Below are 26,857 nucleotides of genomic sequence, written 5' to 3'. Positions count from 1 at the left end.
ACCCCACCCCTGAGCACCAAACCATCATCTCCCAAACCATCCACAACCTCATCACCTCAGGTGACCTCCCACCCACGGCCTCCAACCTCATCGTTCCCCAACCTCGCACTGCCCGCTTCTATCTCCTTCCCAAAATCCACAAACCTGAATGCCCTGGTCGACCCATTGTCTCCGCCTGCTCCTGCCCCACCGAACTGATCTCCAACTATCTCGACTCCATTTTCTCCCCCTTGGTCCAGGAACTCCCTACCTATGTCCGTGACACCACCCACGCCCTCCACCTCCTCCAGAACTTCCAATTCCCCGGTCCCCAACACCTCATCTTTACCATGGACGTCCAGTCCCTCTACACCTGCATTCCCCATGCAGATGGCCTTAAGGCCCTCCGCTTCTTCCTGTCCCGCAGGCCCGACCAGTCCCCCTCCACTGACACCCTCATCCGCTTAGCCGAACTCGTCCTCACACTCAACAACTTCTCTTTCAATTCCTCCCACTTCCTACAGACAAAGGGGGTAGCCATGGGTACCCGCATGGGCCCAAGCTACGCCTGCCTCTTTGTAGGTTACGTGGAACAATCCCTCTTCCGTACCTACACCGGCCCTAAACCCCACCTCTTCCTCCGTTACATTGATGACTGTATCGGCGCCGCCTCGTGCTCCCACGAGGAGCTCGAACAGTTCATACACTTCACTAACACCTTCCACCCCAACCTTAAGTTTACCTGGACCATCTCTAACACCTCTCTCCCCTTCCTGGACCTCTCTGTCTCCATATCGGGCAACCACCTAGAAACCGATATTCATTTCAAGCCCACCGACTCCCACAGCTACCTAGAATACTCCTCCTCCCACCCACCTTCCTGCAAAAATGCTATCCCCTATTCCCAATTCCTTCGCCTCCGCCGCATCTGCTCCCAGGATGAGGCATTCCACTCCCGTACATCTCAGTTGTCCTCGTTTTTCAAGGACCGTAACTTCCCCTCCTCGGTGGTCGAGAACGCCCTCAACCGTGTCTCCCACATCTCCCGCACCTCATCCCTCACACCCCGTCCACGCAATAAAAACCAAAAAAGAATCCCCCTCGTCCTCACGTACCACCCCACCAACCTCCGGATCCAACGCATCATCCTCCGACACTTCCGCCATCTGCAATCCGACCCCACCACCAAAGACATCTTTCCCTCCCCACCTTTATCTGCTTTCCGGAGGGACAACTCTCTCCGTGACTCCCTAGTCCGCTCCACACTCCCCTCCAGCTCCACCACACCCGGCACTTTTCCCTGCAACCGCAGGAAGTGCTACACCTGCCCCCATACCTCCTCCCTCACCCCCATCCCAGGCCCCAAGAAGACTTTCCACATCAAGCAGATGTTCACCTGCACATCTGCCAATGTGGTATACTGCATCCGCTGTAGCCGGTGTGGCTTCCTCTACATCGGGGAAACCAAGCGGAGACTCGGGGACCGCTTTGCAGAACACCTACGCTCGGTTCGCAACAAACAACTGCACCTCCCAGTCGCGAACCATTTCAACTCCCCCTCCCATTCCTCAGACGACATGTCCATCCTGGGCCTCCTGCAGTGCCACAACGATGCCACCCGAAGGTTGCAGGAACAGCAACTCATATTCCGCTTGGGAACCCTGCAGCCCAATGGTATCAATGTGGATTTCACAAGTTTCAAAATCTCCCCTCCCCCCACCGCATCCCAAAACCAGTCCAGCTCGTCCCTGCCTCCCTAACCTGTTCTTCCTCCCACCTATCCCCTCCTCCCACCTCAAGCCGCACCTCCATCTCCTACCGACCAACCTCATCCCGCCCCCTTGACCTGTCCGTCCTCCCTGGACTGACCTATCCCCTTCCTAACTCCCTACCTACACTCACCTTTCCTGGCCCCATCCCCGCCTCTTCGACCTGTTTGTTTCTTCTCCACCTATCCTCTCCTCCATCCCTCTTCTATCCGCCTCCCACTCTCTCCCTATTTATTTCAAAACCCCCTTCCCCTCCCCCTTTTCTGATGAAGGGTCTCGGCCCGAAACGTCAGCCTCTCTGCTCCTATGATGCTGCTTGGCCTACTGTGTTCATCCAGCCTTGCACCTTGTTGTCTCAATGTAGTATTGTATGCAGTTTCCATAGAAAATTTTAATTAAACTTAGGAGAATATATATTCCTCCTTTGTTTAAAGTATGAAAAGGATTGCTGAAATACGTATTTACATTGACTAGGTAATGTGCAGAATCTGTAAATTTGTTTTTATACATAATAATGTTGACATTTCTTGCAATCTTGGAAATATATTAGGAAGAGTGAGTTGACTTTTCTAAATCTGCATTTTAATGACTTCACGGTATTAAAGCATTTGTATGTATGCCAAACGCATGACTAGGTTGCAGGGCTAGAGGAGAGGGCATCCCTGATATTTTGTGTCCCTGATTTTTGCTTTGTTACTGTGGTGTTGCAGCTGTCAGTTCAAATTTTGGCCTGTCGGGTTGTTAGGACAACATCTCATTAAAGAAATTGCTTGAAGTAATTTGTGTCAGAGTTTTGTTTAACTGCATTCTGAGACAGAGCAAAGCCTTTCCTCTGGACGTATTGCTTTCCTCACACCATTTCTGCGCCACAGGCATATCTTGCTGATCATTATTTTCCAGAGCTGGAGGTGAAGACGACAAAAAAAGCGTGTCCTTCAGTTTTATTGAACTATATCTGTCCCGCCATTGTCATTAGTACAGTGCAGAAAGCATAAGTGACTCCTGTGATTGCCTCCCACACATGTGGCACTACGTCCAATCTCTTTTGACAAAATAATTTCTGGTTATTTTTTTTGTGGCTGACTCAGTGCTGCAATCCATTTAAAGGAAACATCTAGACTCCTGTATTGTGAACAACTTTTCAATATTGCCCATAGTTACTCTAACATTGAACATCTTTGGCAGGGAATAGAGGAATACAGACCACGAAGCGACGAAAGGTTTTTAATTTAGAAAAGTATTGTGTGTCTGCACAGGCTTGATGGGCCGAAGGGCCTGTTCCTGTGCTGTACTGGTTTTGTTCTTTTAGGTCTGCTTGAGATTATAGGTCTACTTGATATGTGCATTTATGTAAATATATTTCACTATTAGAACAATTAATTGGTCTTTGTAAATTTAATTGCTTTTATTGTAGTCATGATTTTAGTTGCAATAATTAAAATATCCAATCTTGCATCCAAATATTCATCCTGGTACTTGTGATATACTCCTAAGCTTCTGATCATGTGGTGAAATAGGTTGAACTGGCTTTGCATTTTTTGTCTTTTATTACTGTTGCTGTTAATTTATTGGCAGTAAAACAAAGTTAATTGTGTTATGTTACCATTAACTTGATTAATAAGCAGACAAATAATTGCAGCAGCTCATTTGTTTTTAGTAATTGAAAGTTCTATTGACTATGGAAATGGATATTTGAATGGAAAAATTCCTCTGGGTGTGTGTGTGGGGATAAAGGGATACTGGCAGTAAGTAGCAGGTGTTATTCACAGGAGTGTTGATGTGTCATTGTGCATATCAGTTAATGAGGAGATATAGCATTGTGATTGAGGCATAGTTCTTTACTATTTTCCAGTCAGAATATGATAAGGTAAAATTAATAAACCAGTGTTCATTGTAATAGATCATTATAATGATGATAGAAGAGTGGGATCAGAATAAAGCAAATTATTAGCAAAAATATTGTTGCTGAAAATCTGAAACAAAAATCAGAAAACACAGAACACAGCAGCTTGGTCAACATAATTGGAGAGAACAAACCATTAATTTTTCATAAGAACATAAGAACTAGGAGCAGGAGTAGGCCGTCTGGCCCTTCGAGCCTGCTCCGCCATTCAATAAGATTATGGCTGATCCTTTCGTGGACTCAGATCCACTTACCCGCGTTCTCACCGTATCCCTTAATTCCTTTATTGTTCAAAAAAAATCTACCTTTTTTTTAAAAACATTTACTGAAGTAGCGTCAACTACTTCACTGGGCAAGGAATTCCATAGATTAACAACCCTCTGGGTGAAGAAATTCCTTCTCAATTCAGTCCTAAATCTGCTCCCTCTAATCTTGAGGCTATGTCCTCTTGTCCTAGCTTCACCTGCCAGTGGAAGCATCCTCTCTACTTCTATCTTATCTATTCCCTTCATAATTTTATATGTTTCTACAAGATCCCCCCTCAATCTTCTGAATTCCAATGAATATAATCCCAATCTACTCAGTCTCTCCTCACAAGCCAACACCCTCAACTCTGGAATCAACCTAGTGAACCTCCTTTGCACCCCCTCCAGTGCCAGTACATCCTTTCTCAAGTAAGGAGACCAAAACTGCACACAGTACTCCAGGTGTGGCCTCACCAGCACCTTGTACAGCTGCAACATAACCTCTCTGCTTTTAATTTCAATCCCTTTAGCAATGAAGGACAAAATTCCATTTGCCTTCCTAATTACTTGTTGTACCTGCAGACCAACCTTCTGTGATTCATGCACAGGTGTAGATCATCTGTCATAACTCCAAGGTATTTCAGATGAACAATCTCTAAAAAGGAAACAAAGGGATAGAGAGGAACAAAAACAAAGTTGTTGGAAAAGTTCAGCAGGTCGGGCGGCATCTGTGGAGGAGAAAACAGAGGTAACGTTTCGGGTCCGGTGGCCCTTCCTCAGAACTGATGGTGGCTGGGAAAACGTAAGCTTATATGCAGAAAATAGGGAGGTGGGTGGGGTAGGGAGTAAATGATAAGATAGAGCCCAAAGAGAGAGAAAGACAGTTGGACAGACAGAGGAGTTGCTAACGATCAGGCTGGGAGGGTTAATAGTTGTTAATGGGGGCTGTTAGTGACTAACAACAGGGGGTGTGTAGTGACAGGCTATGTGGTAACAAGGCCTGGTGTGTGGGGTGGGGTGCTGGGACATGGGAGAGTTTAGGCCCTAAAATTATTGAACTCAAGTTCAATTATTGAGTTCAATAATTTTAGGGCCTAAACTCTCCAATGTCCCAGCACCCCCCCCCCCACACCCCGCGCTGTGATCACACAGCGTGTCACTACACACCCCCTGTTGTTAGTCACTAACAGTCCCCATTAACAACTATTCACCCTCCCAGCCTGATCGTTAGCAACTCCTCTGTCTGTCCAACTGTCTTTCTCTCTCTTTGGGCTCTATCCTATTGTTTACTCCCTACCCCACCCACCTCCCTATTTTCTGCATATAAACTGACGTTTTCCCAGCCACCATCAGTTCTGAGGAAGGGTCACCGGACCCGAAACGTTAACTCTGTTTTCCCCTCCACAGATGCTGCCAGACTTGCTGAGCTTTTCCAGCAGCTTTGTTTTTGTTCCTGATTTACAGCATCCGCAGTTCTTTTGGTTTTTTTTAAAGGGATAGAGAGGAACTGGAAAGGACAAAACACTAGTGAATGTGCACACATGCTTTGGAAAAGTTCTGGGCAACGGTATAAATTGTCATTTCAGAAGACATAGTTTCTTCTTAGGTATTCCATTGCAATCAAGAATGATTTGCTTCCACTGTGACTTGAGGGATTCTGTACAAGCTGATAAGTTCAATATCTGCACACTGAACCTTCTCTAGTTTGGTCAGTCGACAGGCAAGGACTCTAATGAGTTGGTGGGAATTTTGACACTTTCATGGATGCTTTAAGGACATAACTAAGCCATTTACACTGTCCTCCTGAAAGTTTCTTCGTTGGATTGCATGTTGTTAGGGACCAGACCAGACATCCTCAAAATATTTTAAGAAAATAGCCTAGAACCTAACTTTTTCTTATTTTAAAGGCAATTATAAAGTGTCTAACATGCAATGTGACTGGTCAAACTACTCAAAGTTAGGCAAAACACAATTTACTTAAACAGTGTTGTTAAAATACAAATAAAGAAAGAGGAATTTAGAATAACTTAACTATATTGGAAAACTTAACAGATTAATTAAGTGTTCCAATATAGTAACATCCCATAAACACAGCCCTGTGAATAACATGTTGGAAGTGAGGTGCTGCATTGCCATGTGGAAGAGGTTTGGTGCGATGACAGATCAGTTTCACTCCATTCTTCACGAAGACAGGATCTGTGGTGGTTCCATCCATGAAGATCATTTAATCCATGTTATCTTGGAATTGATGAAGGGGGTAAACAAATGTCCGAGGGCAACAAATTTAAGCAGGATACTCCAAAGCCATCCCAGTTGAAGGCATTTGTGAGGACAAAAAAGGCTATCTAAAGTAGTTTTGCATCTTTTCTTGGATTTACAGCACTGTGAAGATAATGTCTACTGTGCCTCTTAATGGCTGAAGACCACACTGTGATCTGGAAAGAGCTCTTTGGTTACTGGGAGACGGCAGTTGAAGACGAGCTTTGCAATGCTGTTCACTGTGGCAGACAATATGCAGACTTCTTTGTAGTGACTGCAATCAGATGTCATCTTTCTTGTATCGTGTCGTGACTAGATTACCCCGAAATCCCCCGTTATGTAATTCTCTATTCATTTATTGGATGTTGGTGTCACCAATTAGGCCGGCATTGCCCATCAGATTACTGTTTTCAGTCAGATTACTGTTTTCCCGCACACTCTTATTCACCTTGGGCTTTTGGAGTGTGCATGTTGGCAGGTTGCTGGTGATTTAGGAACCTGGATATATGAAACTATCAGTAACCTGCAGCGTCATCACCTCAAATACAAATTTATGGTTCAGATGTCCCGGAATGTGCCAACTCCATCAGCATACAACTAATGAGGTCTTCCTGTGGCTTGGCCAGGTTCAATGTATGAGTAACTGCTGTATACCCAAAGACTTCTGAATGATGAGCTGTCCAATAGCTCATGACTTACTGAATTTCATACCTCTGCTGCATGGAAGATGAGATGATGGGCCTTAACAGGCATAACCAGGAAACATTCACCAATGGCTGTGATCACTGAAGACGTACTGTCTCTGTCTCTGAAAGGGCTTTGGAAGACAAAGCCAAACACAAAGCTCAGCTGGCTAAGACAGCACAGACAATAGAGATGACTGAAACGCACACCTTCTCAGCCCACTCTCTTCAAATGAAGAAAATGTGGAGAAGGTCACCATGCTGGAGAATGGAGCTCCTGTTTAGCACAGTTTTTGCCTTGGTGGTCAGCTCCATCGTTTCAGAAGACAGAGCATGCCAAGAGAGGAAAAGCAGTGAGCTTATGTTCAAATTGTATAAAACACTAGGCTGTAGGTTTAGTACTGTCAGTTATAGTCACCATAGTGCGTGAAGGATGTGATCATACTAAGGAGCATAGAGGAGAGATTTACGAGGATGCTGCTAGGGGTAAGAATGGAAAATGTTAGTGATGTGGAAAGATTGAATAGGCTGGGGACTTGTCCTTTGAAATGAACAACATTAAGGGGTGATTTAACTGAAACATTTATATATACAGCGAATAAGGGGGAAACCTATTCCTTTCAGCAGCAAGATCACTCATCACAGGGCATTGATTTTAAGTAATTGGTAGAAGTATTAGTGAGGAGGGGTGGGTGGAGTGAGGGAATATAAAACTGACTGAAAGGATGGTAGAGGCGAAAACCCTGTCACGTTTATAAAGTGCTTGGATGTGCACTTGAAGTGCTTTAATCAGGAAGGCTATGGACAAGGAGCTGGAGAATGGAATTAGTCTTGATAACTCCCTTTTAGCCAAATCAGTCATGCTGGGCTGAATGGTTTACTTCTGTGCCTTCCCTTTTATATGTTTCTCTGCACAGTAGTGAAAATTGAAAAACTGGCTGGCTTTATAATATTAAGTCCTCAGATTCGATTATTCAGACTACTCTTTCTAATATAATTTCCTTTTTGCCTCACACCATAATCATTTTAATTTAATCATTTCTACCTTCAAGCCAATCACAAACCATTCCTTTTGATCATAACTCCCCCTTTCTTTCCCAGTCTTTGTACTTGCTTAAGTTGTGTTCCATCTTTCACGTCTTCCAAAACTGATGAAAAAAAGTTAACTATTTTTCTATTCCCATTATGCGTCTGCAGCTGAATATCTTCTACATATTCTGTCCTTATCGATGAGGCCATAAGACATAGGAGCAGTAATTAGGCCAATCGGCCCATCAAGTCTGCTCTGCTATTCAATCATGGCTGATAAGTTTCTCAACCCCATAACCCTTAATTCCTGCAACAATCAAGAACCTGTCTATCTCTGCCTTAAATATACTCAATGACCTGGCCTCCACAGCCATGAATTCCATAGATTCACAATTCTCTGGCTGAAGAAATTTCTCCTTATCTCCATTCTAACAGGTCTAAGGCTGTGCCCTCGGGCCCTAGTCTCTCCTACCAACGGAAACATCTTCCCAATTTCCACTTTATCCAGGCTGTTCAGTATTCTGTAAATTTCAGTTAGAGCCCCCTCATCCATCTAAACTCCTTCGAGTATAGACCCAGTGTCCTCAAACGTTCCTCATATGTTAAGCCTTTCATTCCTGGGATCATTCTTGTGAACCTCCTCTGGACCAACTTCAGGGCCAGTACATCTTTCCTGAGAGTAATTTCCAAAATTACTCTCAATACTCTAAATATGGTCTGACCAGAGCTTTATAAAGCCTCAGAAGTACATCCCTGCTTTTATATTCTAGCTCTCTCGAAATAAATGCCAACATTGCATTTGCCTCCTAACTACCAACTCAGCATTATCATGTTAGAATGACTAATTACTTAAAAACAATTCCCAGCCATCAAAAGAAAGAATTGGAGGAGAAATATTCATATAAATACAGATATAAACAAAGAATTAGGAATAGGAACTTTCCATCATTTGATAAGACCATGGTTTATTTAATTGTGGTCTCAACTCCACCTTGTTGCCTCGCTCATAGAACATAGAACATAGAACATTACAGCGCAGTACAGGCCCTTCGGCCCTCGATGTTGCGCCGACCTGTGAAACCAATCTGAAGCCCATCTAACCTAAACTATTCCATTATCATCCATATGTTTATCCAATGACCATTTAAATGCCCTTAAAGTGGGCGAGTCTACTATTTTTGCAGGCAGGGCATTCCACGCCCTTACTACTCTCTGAGTAAAGAACCTACCTCTGACATCTGTCCTATATCTATCACCCCTCAATTTAAAGCTATGTCCCCTCGTGCTAGCCATCACCATCCGAGGAAAAAGGCTCCCACTGTCCACCCTATCTAATCCTCTGATCATCTTTTGGTTCTTGATTGATAAATGGGCCTCTGTAATTTCATCTTAAATTCCAAAGATCTGCACCATATTCTGGATGTTGTCTCACCAATACTTAGCACAACTGCAGCAAGACGTCATTTTCTTAAGACCTTTTAAAAGCTCTTTCTGGCTAAAGCCAACATTTTTGCCCATCCTAATCGCCTGGAGTGCAGTTAAGAGTCAGCCACATTGCTGCGGGTCTGGAGTCGTACGTAGGCCCTAAATGGATTCATGGTATCATTAGACTCTTAATTGAATTCAAATTCCATCATCTGCCATGGCAGGATTTGAACCCAGGTCCCCAGAACATTATTGGGGTCTCTGGATTAACAGTACAGCAGTAATACCACTAGGTCATCGTCTCCCCCTGCTAACTGTTGTAACTGTACTCGCCTTTACCACGTCCTCTGACATCTCATTCCAGATATGCTTCAACCTCTAAGAAAACGTCGCTTTTTTATATCTTTCGCCTCTCACCTTAAACCTATGCCGTCTAGTTTTCCATTCCCCTACAGTGGGGAAAAGACGTTGGCTGATCACCTTATCCATGCCCTTCATAATTTTATAAACCTCTGTAAGATGACCCCTCAGCCTTCTACGTTCCATGGAAAGAGAAGTGCTAACCTATCCATCCCCTCCTTATAACTCAAAACTCTCCAGTCCCAGTAACATCCTTGCAAATCTTTTTTGCATCCTTTCCAGTTAAATAACATCCTTCCTGTAGCAGAGCAACCAGAATTGTAAGCAGAACTCCAAATGTGGCCTTACCAATGTCTTGTACAGCTGTAGCATGATGCCCCAACTCCAGCACTCAACACTCTGACTAATGAAGGCAAGCATGTCAAACACTTTCTTCTTCATCCTGTCTACCTGTGACAGCACTTTCAAGGAACTAGGTACCTGCGCCCCTCGGTCTTTCTGTTTGACAACACTCCCCAGGGCCCTCCCATTAACTGTATAAGCCCTGCCCTGGTTTTTCTTACCAAAATGCAACCCTTCTCATTTATCTAAATTAAACTCCATCTGCTATTCCTCAGCCTACTGGCCCAGTTGATCAAAATCCTGTTGTACTCTTTTAGATAACTTTCTTCACCGTCCACTATATCACCAATTTTGATGTCATCCACGAACTTACGAACCATGCCTCCTATGTTCTCATCCAAATTATTTATATAAATGATGAAAAACAGTGGATCCAGCACCGCTAGTCACAGGCCTCCAGTCTGAACAACAATCCTCTGCTACCACCCTCTGTCTCCTACCATCAAGAGAATTTTGTATCCAATTGGCTAGCTCTCCCTGGATCCAATGTGGTCTAACCTTACTGACCAGACTATCATGCCCCACTTGTCAAAGGCCTTGCTAAAGTCCATTTGGGCAATGTCTGCTGCATTGCCTTCATCTGTCTTCTTGGTCATCTCTTCAAAAAGCTCAATCAAGTTGGTGAGATATGATTTCCCATGCACAAAGCCATGTTGACTATCTCTCATCAGTCCTTGCCTTTCTAAATGCACGTAGATCCTGACTCTCAGAATCCTCTCCAACAACTTACCCCTGAAGTCAGGCTCACTGGCCTGTAGTTCCCTGACTTTTCCTCACAGCCTTTCTTAAATAATGGCACAATATTAGCCAGCCTCCAGTTTTCCAGCACCTCACCCGTGGCTATTGATAATACAAATATCTCTCCTAGGTGCCCTGCAATTTCTTCCCTGGCTTCCAAAGTTGTTTCATTGAATATTCCAAAATGTATTTCTACCAGAAAGGCCCACCTTGGTGATTGCTGGTTCCTTCAATCACCAAAAGCCCCATTTTTCCATTCTCTTTGTTTTTGTGTGAGAGCCGGTTCTTTGATCAATCTTTTCCAGATGCTTCTGTCTTTCTGTTTCTCTTCATGTCTCTGTATTCAAAAAGCAACTGTCCCTGATTTTTTGTGTTAGGGGTTGAAAACTACCATTAGATTTTCAATCAATGTGATTAGACTTCAAGGGTACTCCATTGGCTGTAAAGCAGTTTGGGATGTCTGGTGGTTGTGAAAGGTGCTATATAAATATAAGGGCGGCACAGTGGCTCGGTAGTTAGCACTGCTGTCTCACAGCACCAGGAACCCGGGTTTGATTCTACCCTCAGGTGACTGTGTGAAGTTTGCACATTCTCCCTATGTCTGCTTGGGTTTCCTCCAGGCGCTCCTGCTTCCCCCCCACAGTCCAAAGATGTGCAGGTTAGGTGGATTGGCTATGCTAAATTGCCCATAGTGTTCAGGGATGTGTAGATTAGGTGGGTTATGAGGGGTGGCTCTGGGTGGGATGCTCTGAGGGACCGTGTGGACTTGTTGGGCCATAGGGCTTGTTTCCACACTGTAGGGATTCTATGATGATGAAATGTCATTCTTTCTTCCATGCTCTCTTTCTTATCTTCCTGCTAGTTATTGCTTTTGAGCAGATTGAGTGACTTTTCCTGCGTTAAATGGGAGACAATAGAGCCAGATCTGCTTTTGTGTTACAATCAAGCGTTTTAATATTTGCCCATGAAATAAGCATAAAGTTTATATGGTCTTTTACAGTTACACATTACGTCCCTGCAGTGCCTCAAACCATGCTATTTAGCAGTCTATTAAGTATTCCGTTATCCTCACCAATGCCTGTCCTTGCTCTATCACTCAAGAGATGTGTTTCTCTTGGGGAAACTAATCTTTTAAGTATTGCTGAAATTCACACACAGTAAATCAGTTTGGGTTTTGCATTCATCTGTTTTTGCCTCTTTGCTCAGAGTAATATGACCCTTCAAACCACCAGGGCACCAGTAATAATAAATGTTTTGCCTCACGCTTTTCAGCTTTTAATCAGGTGATCATTCATTCAGGCAAGTATTTAGCACAGTGTGCAAGATCGACAAAGGATCTTAAAGCTTAATTGCTTGAACTTTTCTTTTTCCTTTTGTTGTAGATCACAACACTTATCAACCATAAGGAGAAACCAAAGAAATCTGAGAAAACACTACGAGCAATTCAACGGGTAGGGCAAGCAGTAAGTCTGGCTGTTGGAAGATTTGTCACTGTTGGTGAAGCCATAGCTAATGAAAATGAAGAATTAAAAGAAGAAATGTATTTTGCTTGCCAGGAGGCACGGAGAGCAGGTAGGCTGTCTTATAACACATTGCAAATGATTTTGGGCTGAAAAATTAATGATGTGTGAACTTTGCTTGCTGCAATTAATATATAAATTGATTAGTAATTTGTGGCAAGTATAGAATATGCTGTTAGTTTCACAAACTGTGCACCTCCATGATATTCATGAAGTTGCTTCATATTCTACATTGACTGCCCAGTAAATTTGCCACAAATTGTGTGAATTAACTTCTTTGGCCCAAAAAAGTGAGGCTTCTCACTCTGTCAGGTTGGGAACTGTTGTTGGAGGTTTGAAAACTAATCATTTTCCTTTCTGCATCCTTTTTCTCTCTCCTAACCTGCATTTGTCACCTCTTCATTTCTCTTTGTGCATCTGATTTGACATTGAGAACAGAATAAAAAGTGTTCTTTCTTGCTCATTTTCGGTCTTTAAAATTGATTTGGTTAAGGAGATGAACAGTTTGTACCATTGTTCACCACGGTCCCAAGTATCCAATGCAGCTCTGAGGGACTGTTTTGCTGATGGGAGTGCATATTTTGGAGATATTTTAGACCTGGGAAGTTATGTCCAGCTTCCTGACCAAAATTTACCCTTTAATCAATGTCATTAAATAATAAATGATCTTGGTCATTGTCACCTTACTTTTGGTGAGAGCTTGCTGTTTGTAGATTGTTTGTTTTCTTTAATAACAACTGTATTTCAAAGGTATTTGTTTGACTCTAAGGCACTTGGGGGCATCTTTTAGTCATAAAAGCTGCTGTACAAATGCATGTCTTTCTTTCAATGTAAGATATTTTGTAAAGTGTCAATGTAAGTATGTCCTCTGTCATGTTCTCTCTGCTTTCCTATTTTCTGCCTTCCCCTCTGCCGTCCCAATCTGTCTGCTTGTTATTAATTCCTTCAGTTTCATATATTTTTCATGTTCATATTTGAATATCTTGTGTTTGGCTTTGTTTCCTGTCATACTATCACGCTCCTTTCTTTCCCTCACGCTCAGGTTTATTTTTGTCCCTCTCAAATGTCCCTGTCTGAATTGGAATCATTTTTAGTTAACCTGTTCAGACGTGGTATGAAGCAGGTGGGGTTTGAACTTCCTGGCTGAGAGACAGGGATACTCCACCAATCCACCTGCAAGAAATTGTATAGTTAGGTACAGGTCAGAATACATGGTTTCACCATGTCTCGTTATAGCAAGCTTCATAAACTTGATGTTCTTCTGTTACTATAGTCCAAAAAGCTCAGTTGGGACAGCATTAGTCTGAGGATCCCTGATTCAGACTTGGATTTCAGCAGAGAATATGGGTTGTCTCTATTTCCATATTTTCATAGCTCAGTTCAGAGAGTGTTAGACTGAAGACCTCATGTTTCCCAATTTGGGGATGATACTGGGGTAGCTGTATTGTCACTGCATAAATTAATGCTCCGGGGACACAGTTTTAAATCCTATTTTAGTAACTGGTGGAAGTTAAATTCAATTAATCAATACAGCTGGAATTGAAAGCTGTAACGGCAATTGTAAAACTGTCAGCTCTCTGACTTAGAGCTAGTAAAGGCAGGATTATTGAATATTTTTCAGACTGAGATTGATAGATTCTTGTTAGGCAAGGGGGTCAAAGGTTATCGGGGATAGATTTGGGAATGTGAAATTCAAAGCTGTGATCTTACTGAATGGTGGAGCAGGCTTGAAGGCCTACTCCGAATTTGCATTGTTACTACTTTAGTGTATTGACTTATTTGAGGATTTATTTTGTGATTAAATCATCATTTACATACAATTATTGAGATTTTCATTTGATAAGGAAGGTTCTACATCTTAGCCAAAATGGTGCCAGGATTCCGGGTCCAGGATTCCTGTTGCCATTTCTGACAGATTTTGTTTGGGGAGGTCGGGTGAAGGTGGCAGGATATGATTCACACAGTGGGGGGGGATCCCAAACCCAAGTGGGCCACTTATACTCACATTGAGTTCAAACATACCCCATTTTTGCTGGATTAAGATCTATTTACAATAGTTTGTGACTTAGTTTTTAAGATGCCACTTCTCACTGGGTAGCACACTGGATCCAAGCTCTGCTATTCCCAGAGTTGTCAAGAAAACACGGACCAGTTAAAATTCATACACCCTTCCCAGAGAGAGAGGTGCGCGCATGCACGCACGCGCGCGCACACACACACACACTCTCTCGCTTTCGCTCTCTCTGTGTCTCTCTCCGTCTCTCTCTCCGTCTCTCTCTCCGTCTCTCTCTCCGTCTCTCTCTCTGTCTCTCTCCCTCTCTCTGATGGTTTCTTCGGTGGAGTAAGATGTAGAAAATGTAAGTTCTTCCACTATGGCAGGAAAATCGAAGAGCAGTATACTGTTCAAATGGAAGGAGATTCTAGAATCTGGAGATATGTGGGGATCTGGATCTCCTGCTATCTTAATTGGGGAGGCGATGGCCTAGTGGTATTATCATTGGACTCTTAATCCAGAGACCCAGATTGTGTTCTGGGGACCGGGGTTGGAGTCCTGCCACGGCAGATGGTGGAATTTGAATCCAATAAATATCTGGAATTAAGGATCTAATATCGACCGTGAAATTATTGTTGATTGTCGGAACAACGCATCTTGGTTCACTAACGTCCTTTAGGGAAAGAAACTGCCATCCTTACCTGGTCTGGCCTACATATGACTCCAGACCCACAGCAATGTGGTTGACTCTGAACTGCCCTATGGGCAATTAGGGATGGACAATAAATGCTGCCTGGCCAGTGACGCCCTCATCCCGTGAATGAATAAAGAATAAATAAAGGTATCACAAAGACATTGGTTTTTAGGCATGTCCAGTGATAACAAAGGCAAATGGAAGGTTGGCTATTTTTGCAAGCGGCTTTGAATATAAATGTAGGGACGTTTTACTGTAGTTGTACAGGAAATGGTGAAACCATAAAAAGAATATAAATATTATGGAAGCAGTTCAGAAAAGATTAACATGGTTCATTCCTGGGGCTTATGATATGAAGAAAGGTTGAACAGGTTGGGCTTTTAGAATTAGGTGATCATTTTGAAGGTGCTGATAGGACTTAGTAAAGATGGGTACCAGAAGGAGTTCCTGTTGTTGGAATGACTAAAACTAGGGAACGCTGTTTTACTTATCTGTCAGACGATTGGTAGTCTTTGTAATTCTCATCCTTCTAAATCAGTGGAGATTGGATCATTGCTTTTGTTGGATGTTTGGTTAGATTTTTGATAGACAATGGAGTTGACAGTTATAGGGGCAGAGAAGAAAGATCAGTGATCTTATTAAATGGTGGAGCAGGCTTGAAGGACTGTAGAGTCTACTTTTACTCCTGACTCCCATGTTCCCAGGTCCACATATTTCATATGTGCTATGAAAGGCCATGGGACTCAGAGGGTGATGATGGGATTGGGTTGAAAATCATAGGTTTGTATTGAGGATATGAGGAACTGGGGTTGGACATAGGTTGTCATTGTTGTGACATGGGGTGTGAGTAGGTGAGGTGAGGGCTTGAGGGCCAAGCCATTCTTATTACAACTGAAAAAAATCCCAGAGCACTAATGTAGCCCTTTAAACAGCTCTCCAGAATAGAATGTACCCTCTCAATGGAAAGAAAAAACTGCCTATCAGGGTTTCTCTGAAGCAGGTACACGGAGATGGGAATTTTCCTGATTCTCAAGAGAAGAATTCCAAATCAGTGTCTCAAAAAAGCAATACTGTCTATGAATAAAGTTGTAAAAATTATTTGATAGATTTGATTGGTTAAAATTGGGAAAAAAATTAAGTGTCTCTGTTGTTTGCTTGTTGATAGCTTTTGGTATATATTTGCTGAATTTTTAATTAACTACTGATGAAGATGTGAGGAATCTCCCAGTACTAGAGGTCCAGTTGGGGAAGGAGACTAAGGAGGTGAAAGAAATTAGCATTAGTCAGAAGATTTTACTGGAGAAATGAATGGGACTGAAAGTTCATAAATCCCCAAGAAATGACGGTCTACATGCCAGTGCCTTATAGGAGATGGCTTTAGAGATAGTCAATGCATTGATGATTATTTTCCAAAATTCTATTGAGTCTGGAATAAATTCTACTGATTGCTGATGTCATCCCACTATTTAAGATTGAAAACAGGAAACCACAGATCTGTTAACCTCACATCAACATTAGAGACAATGCTAGATAAAAGATGGGATAAATAGACACTTGAGTCATAATAATTGGATTGGGTGTGATTAGCATGGATATGCAACTGGGAAGTGGTGTTTGATGTTCTTGTAGGTGTTTTTGAAGGTGTTACTAATAAAATTGATAATGGAAAGTCAATGGACATAGTATACTTGGATTTTCAGAAGATTTTTGGTAAAGACTCCCACAGGAGGCTGGATAGAAAAATTAAAAGCAAAGAATAGGAGGTAAGGAGCTGGTACGGATTAATAATTGGCGAATAGCCGGAAAAGAGAAAATAGGAATAAATGGACCATTCTCCTGTAGGCAGGCTGTGACTGGGTGTCACAAACATCAGTATTTCGGCACCCACTGTTCACAATATATTCCGATGATTTGGTTGTGGGGACCAAATGTAATATTTGATTATACAAAGCTAAGTGGGAATGTGTCTTGTGATGTAGATGTAATCTGGCTTCATGGGATTTGAACAGGCTGAGTAAATGAGCAAGAACATGGCAGATGGAATGTGGAAAAATGTGAGGTTATGCATTTTGGTAGGAGAAATAGATGCATAGAATATTTGTTAAATCATAAGAGCTGAGAAAGTGTAAATGTGCAATGGGACCTTGGTGCCCTTGTTAATAAGCCACTGAAGGCTAACATGTAGGTGCAGCAAGATATTAGGAAGGCTAATGGAATTAACCTTTAGCACAAGAAGATTTGATTAACGGAATAGTGAAGTTTTCTTCATTTGGATAGGAGCTTGGCTATGCTGCATCTGGAATCTGGTGTGCAGTTTTGGTCTCCTTGTTAGAGAAAGATAGTGTTGCCATCGAGGCAGTTGTCCTCTGAAGAGAGATTTGGCAAACTGAGCCTGTATTCTCTAGAGATCAAACGATGATCTCATTGAAACTCATAAAATATTTAAAAGGACAGACTGGGTAGATGCAGGTAAGATGTTTCCATTGGTTGGACAGTCCACAACCAATGGGCACAATTTCAAAATAAGATAGATGCCACTTAGCGCTGAGATGAGCACAATTTTTAAATGTAGAGGTTGTAAGCCTTAGGAATTCTCTGCCACAGACGGCTCTGGAAACTGTCTTTGAATATGTTTAAGGTAGAGATTGATAAATTTCTGATTACCAGTGTCATACAGGGGTATTGGGATGGGATGGATAAAAGACATTGAAGTGTTCATTCAGCCATGATCGTATTAAATGTTGGGGCAAGCTTGATAGGCTAAATGGCCTACTCTTGATCCTCTGTTCCCAAAAGCAACAGAATAATTCAAAATGGCTACCCTAGTAGACAGTGCTAATTTGAAGCACTTCTTTAACTGAGGCACTGTGTAATAGTTCGATGTGGCTCAACTTGCAGTGAGCTCAGGTCTTACTGCATTTATCTCTAGTAAGGCTTTATGCAATAAAAATAGCATCAATATATTACCTCTATTGCATTCACTTGAACTGCAAAAAAAATTTTAATCTGTATTTTTTCATTCCAAATTCTGATTTGTCCGAAATAATTTAAACTAGGTAAACGTGGACTCATGTAAGGCTAGTAATGGGAGCAGTGTTTGAGATTAGTAACAGCATATTACATAATGAATTATTGGTTCTAATGTTTGACTAAGTGCACAGTATCCCTAAATCCAAACTATTTATTTTCCTGTCCTAATTTGGTTCTACAAAATGCAAAATTATCACAGCTTACACCATTCTGATTTTGAAGGCTGTTTTACTTCTATATTTGAAAAGGTTGTGCTGCTGTTAGTTAGTAGAAACATGAAGGAAATTGTCAGTATGGTCAATGATATTTGAACTCAGCAATATTTTTGCTTAAAATGACAATGCGGTAGAATAATTAATTGCTTACAAACTGTAGTTTAAAAAAAGTACATACTGACTGAAAATTAGGCATGTGGCAAAATAAACAGAAAGTGTAATTTCACCTGTTTGCCTTACTACTGATTGAGAATTTCACTTCCAGTGACTTCAGAAATTGAAGAGGAATAATAAATAAAATAGCCACTGCAATGTCAGAAAACCAATTATTGAACTTGTAATATTTTTTCCATCCGGATTCACAATTAATAATTTTTGGACCATTTACCTGCCGTGTATCCTATTTTTATACCTTTGATGTTGATGTGATTCAAGATAAAAATTCTTTAAAAATAAAGTTTGCTTTGTTGCAACTGTGTTGTGATCTCAAAAATCACTTATGGCCTTTAATGTCTGTGCAAGCAATTTGCAGTTTCCTCCGTAAGCAGCTGTGCTCAGTTGGACACAGATAATGTTACCTGCAATGGGAATTGACCTTTCAGCATATCCATGATTATAATTTGTTTTGAATTGTTGATCAAAGCAGCCATTCTGGATCTAACTTTCTTGAGATTATGTGTAGCTGAGTAAATCAGCTGTGCGCTGCAAAGAGATTGATTTTCCAAAGCACCAGTGATGGGGAGTTGTTGGACCATAAGGACCTTAATTAACATTAATAAAGGTTTGAACAGCACTTGAAAGGAATATCTGGCATTAATAGCTACCCGGACAGTACCATGAGGATACAGGGGAAATTCTGGTCTAAATCTCTGAATTCAAGTTTAGATTTTGAGCTAAATAGTACCAGATGAGTTTGTAATCATTTCCCCAGGACATATTTAAAGAATCACAGTAAAGTGCACTTGAACCTGCCCACTGATGAGCAGGTGAAAAGATTAATAGAAAGCATTGTTTCATTTGAATATTTAGGTTTGAGTTGGAATCATTTGCTTCCCTTGTACATCTAAGGATCAAATTAATCCAAATTAGAAACCCATGAGTTTAGCATATTGTGACTGAAATATTGGCTTTACTTATTCAATTCATGCTAGTTTGAATAAGATGAAATAATGGGGAGAATTGAACTCTACCACTTGGTGGCAACAGGGCAGGAAGACGGTTAAAATACTGAGTCTTCAGCTGCTACGTCAATAATCTTCCCTCCATCACAAGATCAGAAGTGGGGATTTTCAGCGATGATTCCAAAGAATTCAGCACCAGTTGCAAATCTTCAGATACTAAAGTAGCCTGTGTCTATGTGCAGCAAGGTCTGGACAACTTCCAGACTTCAGCTTATAAATGTTAAGTAACATTCATGCCTTACAAGTGCCAGGCAATAATCATCTTCAATAAAAGAGAATCGCTTCTTGATGTTGAATGGCATTATCTTTCCTGAATCCCTCATTATCAATATGCTGTAGGTTACCATTGACCAGAAACTTGTCCAGTTGTGTACATACTGTAACTACATGTGCAGGTTAGATGCTAGGAGTTCTGCAGTGAATAACTCACCACCTGTGTCCCAATGCCTTCGCCCCATCTTAATGGCGCAAGTTGGGAGAACAATGAAATACTCTCCACTTGTCTGTATGAGTGCAGCTCCTCACCAACCAGCACAAAGCAACCACTTGATTGGCATCCACCAACTATTTTGAACATTGATTATCTTCACCAATGATGTGCACCGACAGCAGTGTGCACCATCTACAAGTTGCACTGTGGTAACTTACAATGAGTCCCTTGACACCACCTTCCAAACTCATGGGCGTACCACAGAAGGACAAAGGTAGCAGAGGCAGCATTTGTGAGTTTGGCCCTGCCAACCCATACACTGTTCCTTCACTGTCACTGGCTCAAAATCTGTAACTCCGTCCCTTATGTCACTGAAAGTGTTACTACCCCAAGGACCACAGTGGTTCAAGGACACACCTCATCACCACCTTTTCAAGGACAATTGGCAGGGGAAGTGGAGGAATATTTCCACATTCCTTAAACAGATAAAAATTAAGCATTACTCTCTCACTGCAAAGCTGCCTGGATCTGATTTCAGTACACTTTTTTAACAGGTAGCTAAAGTACCTGGTAATTTATCAAAATATGCTCTGGAAGCTGAATATATCAGTTGGACCCATATGTATTTTATCTCTGTCTTGAATGGAGCAGCTGCTATGTGACTAAACTGCCAAGCAGAGACAAGTCAGAACAGAATTGTGATGTGAATGAAAGGGACGAGGAAGAGGAAAAGCAAGAAGCAGAATGACAGTGTAGCGATAAGGTGCAATGACCAAAGCCAGGCGGTCAGGCTATCGTTTCTTCTGAAAAACAGAATTGACCTAAATGACCAACTCTTCATTCAGTTTAATTAGGTCAACAGTTAGCTCAATCAGCTGGACTGCTGGCTTGTGATTCAACATGAAGTCAATAGTGTTGGTTGAGTTCCCACAATGACTGAGGTTACCATGAAGGTCCAACTTCTCAATCTCTTCCCTCGCCTGATCCTCAAGATAAACCACCACCAGTTATCTCTCTGTAATAAGAGAGCAGCCCTATGGTCTGGTAGGACTATGGCAACTTTACCTTTACCTTTGGTGTCTGAGTGCCATGTGCAGTTCGGTCCCTTGTGATGTGCAGCAGGTTGGAAGCTGGGTGGTGGCATGGCTTCCCTTGGGCAACTGGATGAAATAACATGACCCTTCCTTGACCACCCTAGCCATAGGCATCTCTAAGTTTCTGTCAGTGAAAAAGTGTGCCAGCTTCCTTTTCTGGGCTGTGTTCTCCTTTGCAATCATGTGGGTCCAAAGTGAGAAGGCCAGCCTCTTACCTGCAATGCCTGATGTGTTATGGAACTGGCGTTTAAACATGGCACCGTTCATGTGAACGTGATAAAGTCCCAGCAGCAATGAGTACCTCTGCCAATCCTGCCGCACAATTTCTCGAGCCAGGCTAGTTGTGTAGTTAATAAACCATACAGCAGATGATTAGATCAGAAAAGTCACTGATGAGACATGACAGGCTGCCTGATGTCAATCTCACAGATGAAATGTTATGCCAAAACATGGGAAAATTCAGTCCAGTGTTCTTATTGTTTTTGATGGAAAATCCATGGTTTTCTTTTATTAATTTATTGAAATAGACCATCCAGGATAACCATGTTAATCACTTAAGACCATAATACCATACAAATGGGAGTAGGAGTAGGCCATTTGTACACAAGCCTGCACCACTATTCGATAGGATCATGGCTGATCTGACATTCCTCACATCCACTTTCCTGCATTTTTCCCTGTAACCTTTGATTCCCAACTGATGAAGAATCTATCCTTAGCCTTAAATATACACAAGGACTCTGCCCCCACAACTCTCTGTGTCAAGGAGTTCCAAACACACTCAACCCTCTAAGAGAAGAAATTCCTCCTCACCTGAGTCTTAAATTGGCATCCTTTATTCTGAGACTGTGCCCTCTGGTCTTAGACTTTCACATGAAGGGAAACATCCTCTTAGTGTTTACCCTGTCAAACCCCTTAAGAATCCTGTATGTTTCAGTGAGATCACCTCTCATTCTTCTAAACTCCAATGAGTAGAGTCCTGGGTATTTTCATAATTTGTTCATTAGAAGAATAGTTTGTACAATATTATTATAAATTTCTCTAGCCCTTTGATTTTAACTCATTTTTGCTTTATAAAATGATGTGAAAGTACAGTTTTCTCAGAATGCATGATCACCTTTTGTAAAACCTCTTCAGCCATTTCTTTGTGCAGTTGTGCCCTACATTCCAATCTTTGAAGGCATGGTCTTCCGAGTGACACTCTAGATCACACATACTCCAGTGTTTCTTTTGACTACACTCCCCACCTAAACAAATGTGCAGCCTGCTCTCTCTCCAATTTTTGCAAGGAGATATTTTTAATTTACGTCCATGCAAAGGGTTTTATTTTCCTGCTGGCCAGCAATCTCTGCTCTTGTGAACTGCTGCTGCAGTTGGCAGTTATATGATCAATACGTCAGTTGGAATATTTTTATACCAATACTTGTTCCTTTTTTTATCACTTTTGAGATGATAAAGTTTGTTTTAGGTATTAGAAAAATGCTTAATGTTGTCAAAATAAAAATTATTTTCATCTCATTAATCACAGACTACTTACAGCTGCTGAAGTTACTTGAAACATCTTCTGTTTATCAGTAAAATTATGTGAAAACACTCATAGAACATTATGCATTTCCAGCACATGAATTATTCACCAATCTACTAAGTATAGATTAACTCCGTGTCACCCACTGATTTCAGAATATTATGAAATGCTTTCTGCTTTCCTTTCCTCCCTGCTGCCGCGCATTTCTACAGCAATTTAAAGCAACATAGTCTTGAAAAAATGCTGGCTTTGTGAGTGAACTCAGACAGTCAGTGTCAACAGGCTATTTGGCTTTATGGATGTGTATCTGTCATGCTTAGCAAAAGACTGAAAGGGGCTAAGATAGAAATGTTCTAAATCACGACAGATTTGTTGGGCTTTCTGCCGTGGCTAGCATCTAAGTGCAAGAAGTGGAATTTATAATGTGAGTGACCAAAGAGAAAAGGAAATGTGGGAGGAACATTTTTCTTTACTGAAATGGTTAAGTATGTAGAATGGATTATTAGCACAAATAGTGAATGTGTAACATTAATGGATTTCCAGAGGAAGGTCAGACAGGTCTTGTCACCAAACAGGATTCATGGATATTAAAATGCACCAAGTGATTTTGTGGATGGGTAAGCTGATGAACCAAATGTTTTTTTCTTCTGCCTGGAACTATTGTTATTTGACAATCTTTGTGCTATTTCATGCCACTCAACAGGTTTTTGGTCTCCTGATTTACAATGCCACCTATTTATGGATATGTAATGAACTTAGTGATTGATACTTCCTTAAAATCTTTTGTAATTCAACTTATTATTACACCAGCTTTCTCCTGAAAGCCACCATACTGCGGGCAGGGAAAATTATTTGTTTAATAGAAGGGCAGGGCAACCATAAAACATCCGTTGACATCTCCACATTTCCTCAGTCATTCTGCCAGGAGGCACATTTGACTGAGCCAATCAAGAGGCATATCTCCTTTCCTATGCCCAGTGAAGATTGCGAAAATTTAGCATTATCAGGAAAGCCTTTATTCAAGTGTCAGTAAAGATTGTGGTCAAATTGTGATAGGTTTCTGGGAGTCCACCCTGTAGGAGCATAGCTAGTGGGCAACTCATTCTGACTGGCTATCAGCATGATGTTGTTTTGTGACCTTTATGATAAGCAGAAGAAGTAATCAGCAAACTTACTTGCTTTTTAAATCAGAAACAACGCGCAGCACAGTCAAGTATTGCTGATAAAATATTTTGATCAAAATTTTCTATCTTCCTACTAAAGCACTGATATTTATAAATTGATTGGAAATATCAAAATTCATTTAAATAATAGACATCCGCATGTTTAATATTATTAGAAAAATGTTTTTCTAATAATTACGTTAGAATAACTGAAAATCGTTCTTCAATGGGTTAGGCTGTGGTATTTTGGCATTGTTCGCAAGATCATCACCCTGGTAACTTGGGTTCAAATCTGACCATGGTAGCTTGTGGAATTTGAATTAATAAAGATCTGAAGTTAAAGCCAGTCTAATGGGATGAATTTTATGATGTATTGGCTACATGTCTTTTTTTGTTGAGTTTCATGGAGGGTTTCTCTCTGCAAGGCCGAGTGGCTTTTTTCGCACTCTTGTCCCAAACTTGCCTCATTAACTACATATTACATACTACAGCCCAGTAGTGGCCCTGTTGTTTGATGCTAGCCTGAATTCTACTGTACACACACTGGGGGAAGAACATACCACTGCTGGGATACCCCGGATTTTACTGGTTTTCCTGGCACAGGCACTATCTTTAAAAGGCCACAATGCATCTGGATAAGGGCTTACGGTCCAGAGCTGCCCTGCACGTTTTGTGACGTATGCTCTGTTTTTAGGTGAGAAAGGGAAATAGGCATCTCACTTTGCAAACACGGACCTAGAGATTCTGGTGGATAGGGTGGTGCGGGGGGGACAATGTCCACTACTTCATGGCTGGCAGTCGTGGGCATGACATAAGACCATGCCTGCCTGGTCCAAAGTCGACATCTGAGTCAGTGTGGTCCCAGCTATTTGGAAGAATGCCCAGCAGGGTAGCAATGAGGTCAGTGAACTTCTCCACTCTACCAAGCTAATTGCCACCATTTTCTCTCTACTTCATCAACGTTCACTCTACCTCATATAATGTACCCACATCCCATCAAGAACCGTGCTGTACCATTCTCATTAATGCACAATAACATCTTTCTGCTAAGTCCTCCTTCCCAGTATTTAGGAGTTTGTTCTAAAATTGAGAGAACTGTCCAACAGATTTGACAGCCAGATGTCCCAGAAGACACTGTTGTAAGGTATGAAAACAATTACGTCTCAGACTTCACCATCACCATCCCAGTGCATGTATTGTCCCATGAGCAGGACAGATCCAACAGAAGTGGTCTGTTATTGGTAGGAGGGAATTGCTCTGGGAGTCCTCAGCATTAACTCTGGACCTTGTGAAGTCTCATAGCATGATATCAAACATTGGCAAGGAAACATGCCACTGATTACTATCTACCCCCTGCTACCATCCCTTCTCTACTTCCTTCAGTTGACGATTCAGTACTTCTCCACATTGAACACCAATTGGAAGAAGCACTGCAGGTGGCAAGGGCAAAGAAGTTCTTTTTTCTCTGAGTAGGAGACTTCAGAATCCATTACCAGCCATTTAGCACTGCTTACTTGACCCAGTCTGGATTTTAAAGGACATCCCTCTTAAGGCTGTCACTTGAAGGTTGTTGTCATCATGAAGTAATTGCAGGAGGGGATTGGTTTTGCTCAGTTGACTCAACAGTTGGTTTGCGAAGCAGTGTGGCTTCAATTCCCAGCACCAGTTGAGGTTACCCTGAAGGATTCTCCTTCTCATCTTTGCCTGACACGTGCTGACCCTCAGGTTAAATCACCACCAGTCAACTCTCTCTAATGAGAGAGCAGCCCTGTGGTTTGGTAAGACTATGGCAACTCAATTGCAGGAATTGTGGTGAGGTTTCTTTGACATCTAAATCTTCAGACCACAATCCACAAAGCCTGTAATCTAGTGAGTCAAATATTTTGGTCTGGTTAATGAATGCAAAGAAGAATTTGTGATGGTGATCTTGACAATTTTCTTGCATTTGTTTGGCAACAACCATGTCCAAGGTTCCTCTGAAAGTCTAAAGCTATACTGTTGTCACTGGGAGGGTACTCATTCAGGGGACGTAGGAGAATTTATGTTAAGATTTTTCCTGCTATGGACAAGAGAGAACTTGTTATTTGCCATGACATAATTCTCTATTCTTAAAGATTGATACAATTGTTGCATTCCTGACGTTGTGGGGTGTTCTCTTTTGTCCCAAATCTGCAAGAGATAAAACCAGGAAGTGATTTGTAGGTGAAGGCCTGGGGATTGTCAGAAATTGGGCTCCATCTAAATAATACTCAGACAATCCCAATGCAAACTTTGGCGGGGTTCAGGTGAACTCAGCATGCATGCTCCTCCTGATTCCAATTCATATGATAAAAAGACAAAAAGAAGACATTTTTATGATGGTTTTTTTTGAAAGAAGAGTTGGTTGGGTTTTAGTAATCGTGGAAGAATAAGGTAAACATCTAAAGCTTCAACTGCTCAGACATTGCTGAATTTTGCGTTGGAGGTTCTGATTGTTATATGCAAAGAGACCTTCTGAGGGCAGGGACCTTACACACATGGATGGTGCCAGCTAATACCTTGGCAGTCAATGCACTCCAGGGAGGAACTGAACTGTGGAACTGGCACCCAGATATTAGTTAAAAAATTGGCAGATGGAATTCTAGATTAGTAAGTGGCACATTTGGTTTAAAAAATGTTGTAGTTGGATGTGGAAAACTAGATGATTTGGAAGAACAAATGAATTTGTGGTTTCAATTTCACTGGGTTTTGAAAATAATACATACCCTCCTAAAGGGAGAGAACAAGGTATATTGCTGATCGAGAAAAAAAGAGCCATGAATAGTCAACATGAATTTCAAAGGGAAAATCTTTGACCAAACTTACTGAATGATTTGAAGAAGGTATAAAGAGCATAGATAATGGAAATGTAGTCGATATAAATTATTCTTCGTTTGAAAAGACCTTAGATAAAGTGTCCCTTAATAGACTGAAAGAAAAGTGAGTTCACTTACTACTTGGAAGGAGCTAGTCTTGGGGGAGTAGATGAACACAGAGTAGAAATATACCAGTTATTAAAAGTTGCATCACAGTTTAGCAAGACCATTAACATTAGACTTTATATCTAAGAAATAGAATTGAAAAAGAAGGAAGTTGTTACTAAGATAACAAGGTGTAGAGCTGGATGAACACAGCAGGCCAAGCAGCATCAGAGGAGCAGGAAGGCTGACGTTTCAGGCGTAGACCCTTCTTCAGAAATGGG

General features: G+C 41.6%; 1 protein-coding gene across 4 annotated transcripts in view; it reads left to right on the top strand.

Moving 5' to 3' along the window:
* ctnnal1 (catenin (cadherin-associated protein), alpha-like 1) overlaps positions 1-26,857 on the top strand; it is a 298,283-nt gene that overhangs the window by 163,693 nt on the left and 107,733 nt on the right. For 3 of the 4 annotated variants that reach the window (XM_048617645.1, XM_048617642.1, XM_048617652.1), the window contains one exon: positions 12,175-12,364. In XM_048617645.1, coding sequence (XP_048473602.1) covers positions 12,175-12,364 — 190 coding nt within the window. Of the gene's footprint in view, positions 1-12,174; positions 12,365-23,028; positions 23,092-26,857 lie in introns of those variants that run through there. The other variant, XM_048617650.1, reaches the window with a different exon arrangement.

This window comes from Rhincodon typus, chromosome 2, assembly GCF_021869965.1.
Source record: "Rhincodon typus isolate 14 chromosome 2, sRhiTyp1.1, whole genome shotgun sequence".
NCBI classification, from domain to species: domain Eukaryota; kingdom Metazoa; phylum Chordata; class Chondrichthyes; order Orectolobiformes; family Rhincodontidae; genus Rhincodon; species Rhincodon typus.
This window is presented reverse-complemented; position numbering and strand designations above follow the sequence as displayed.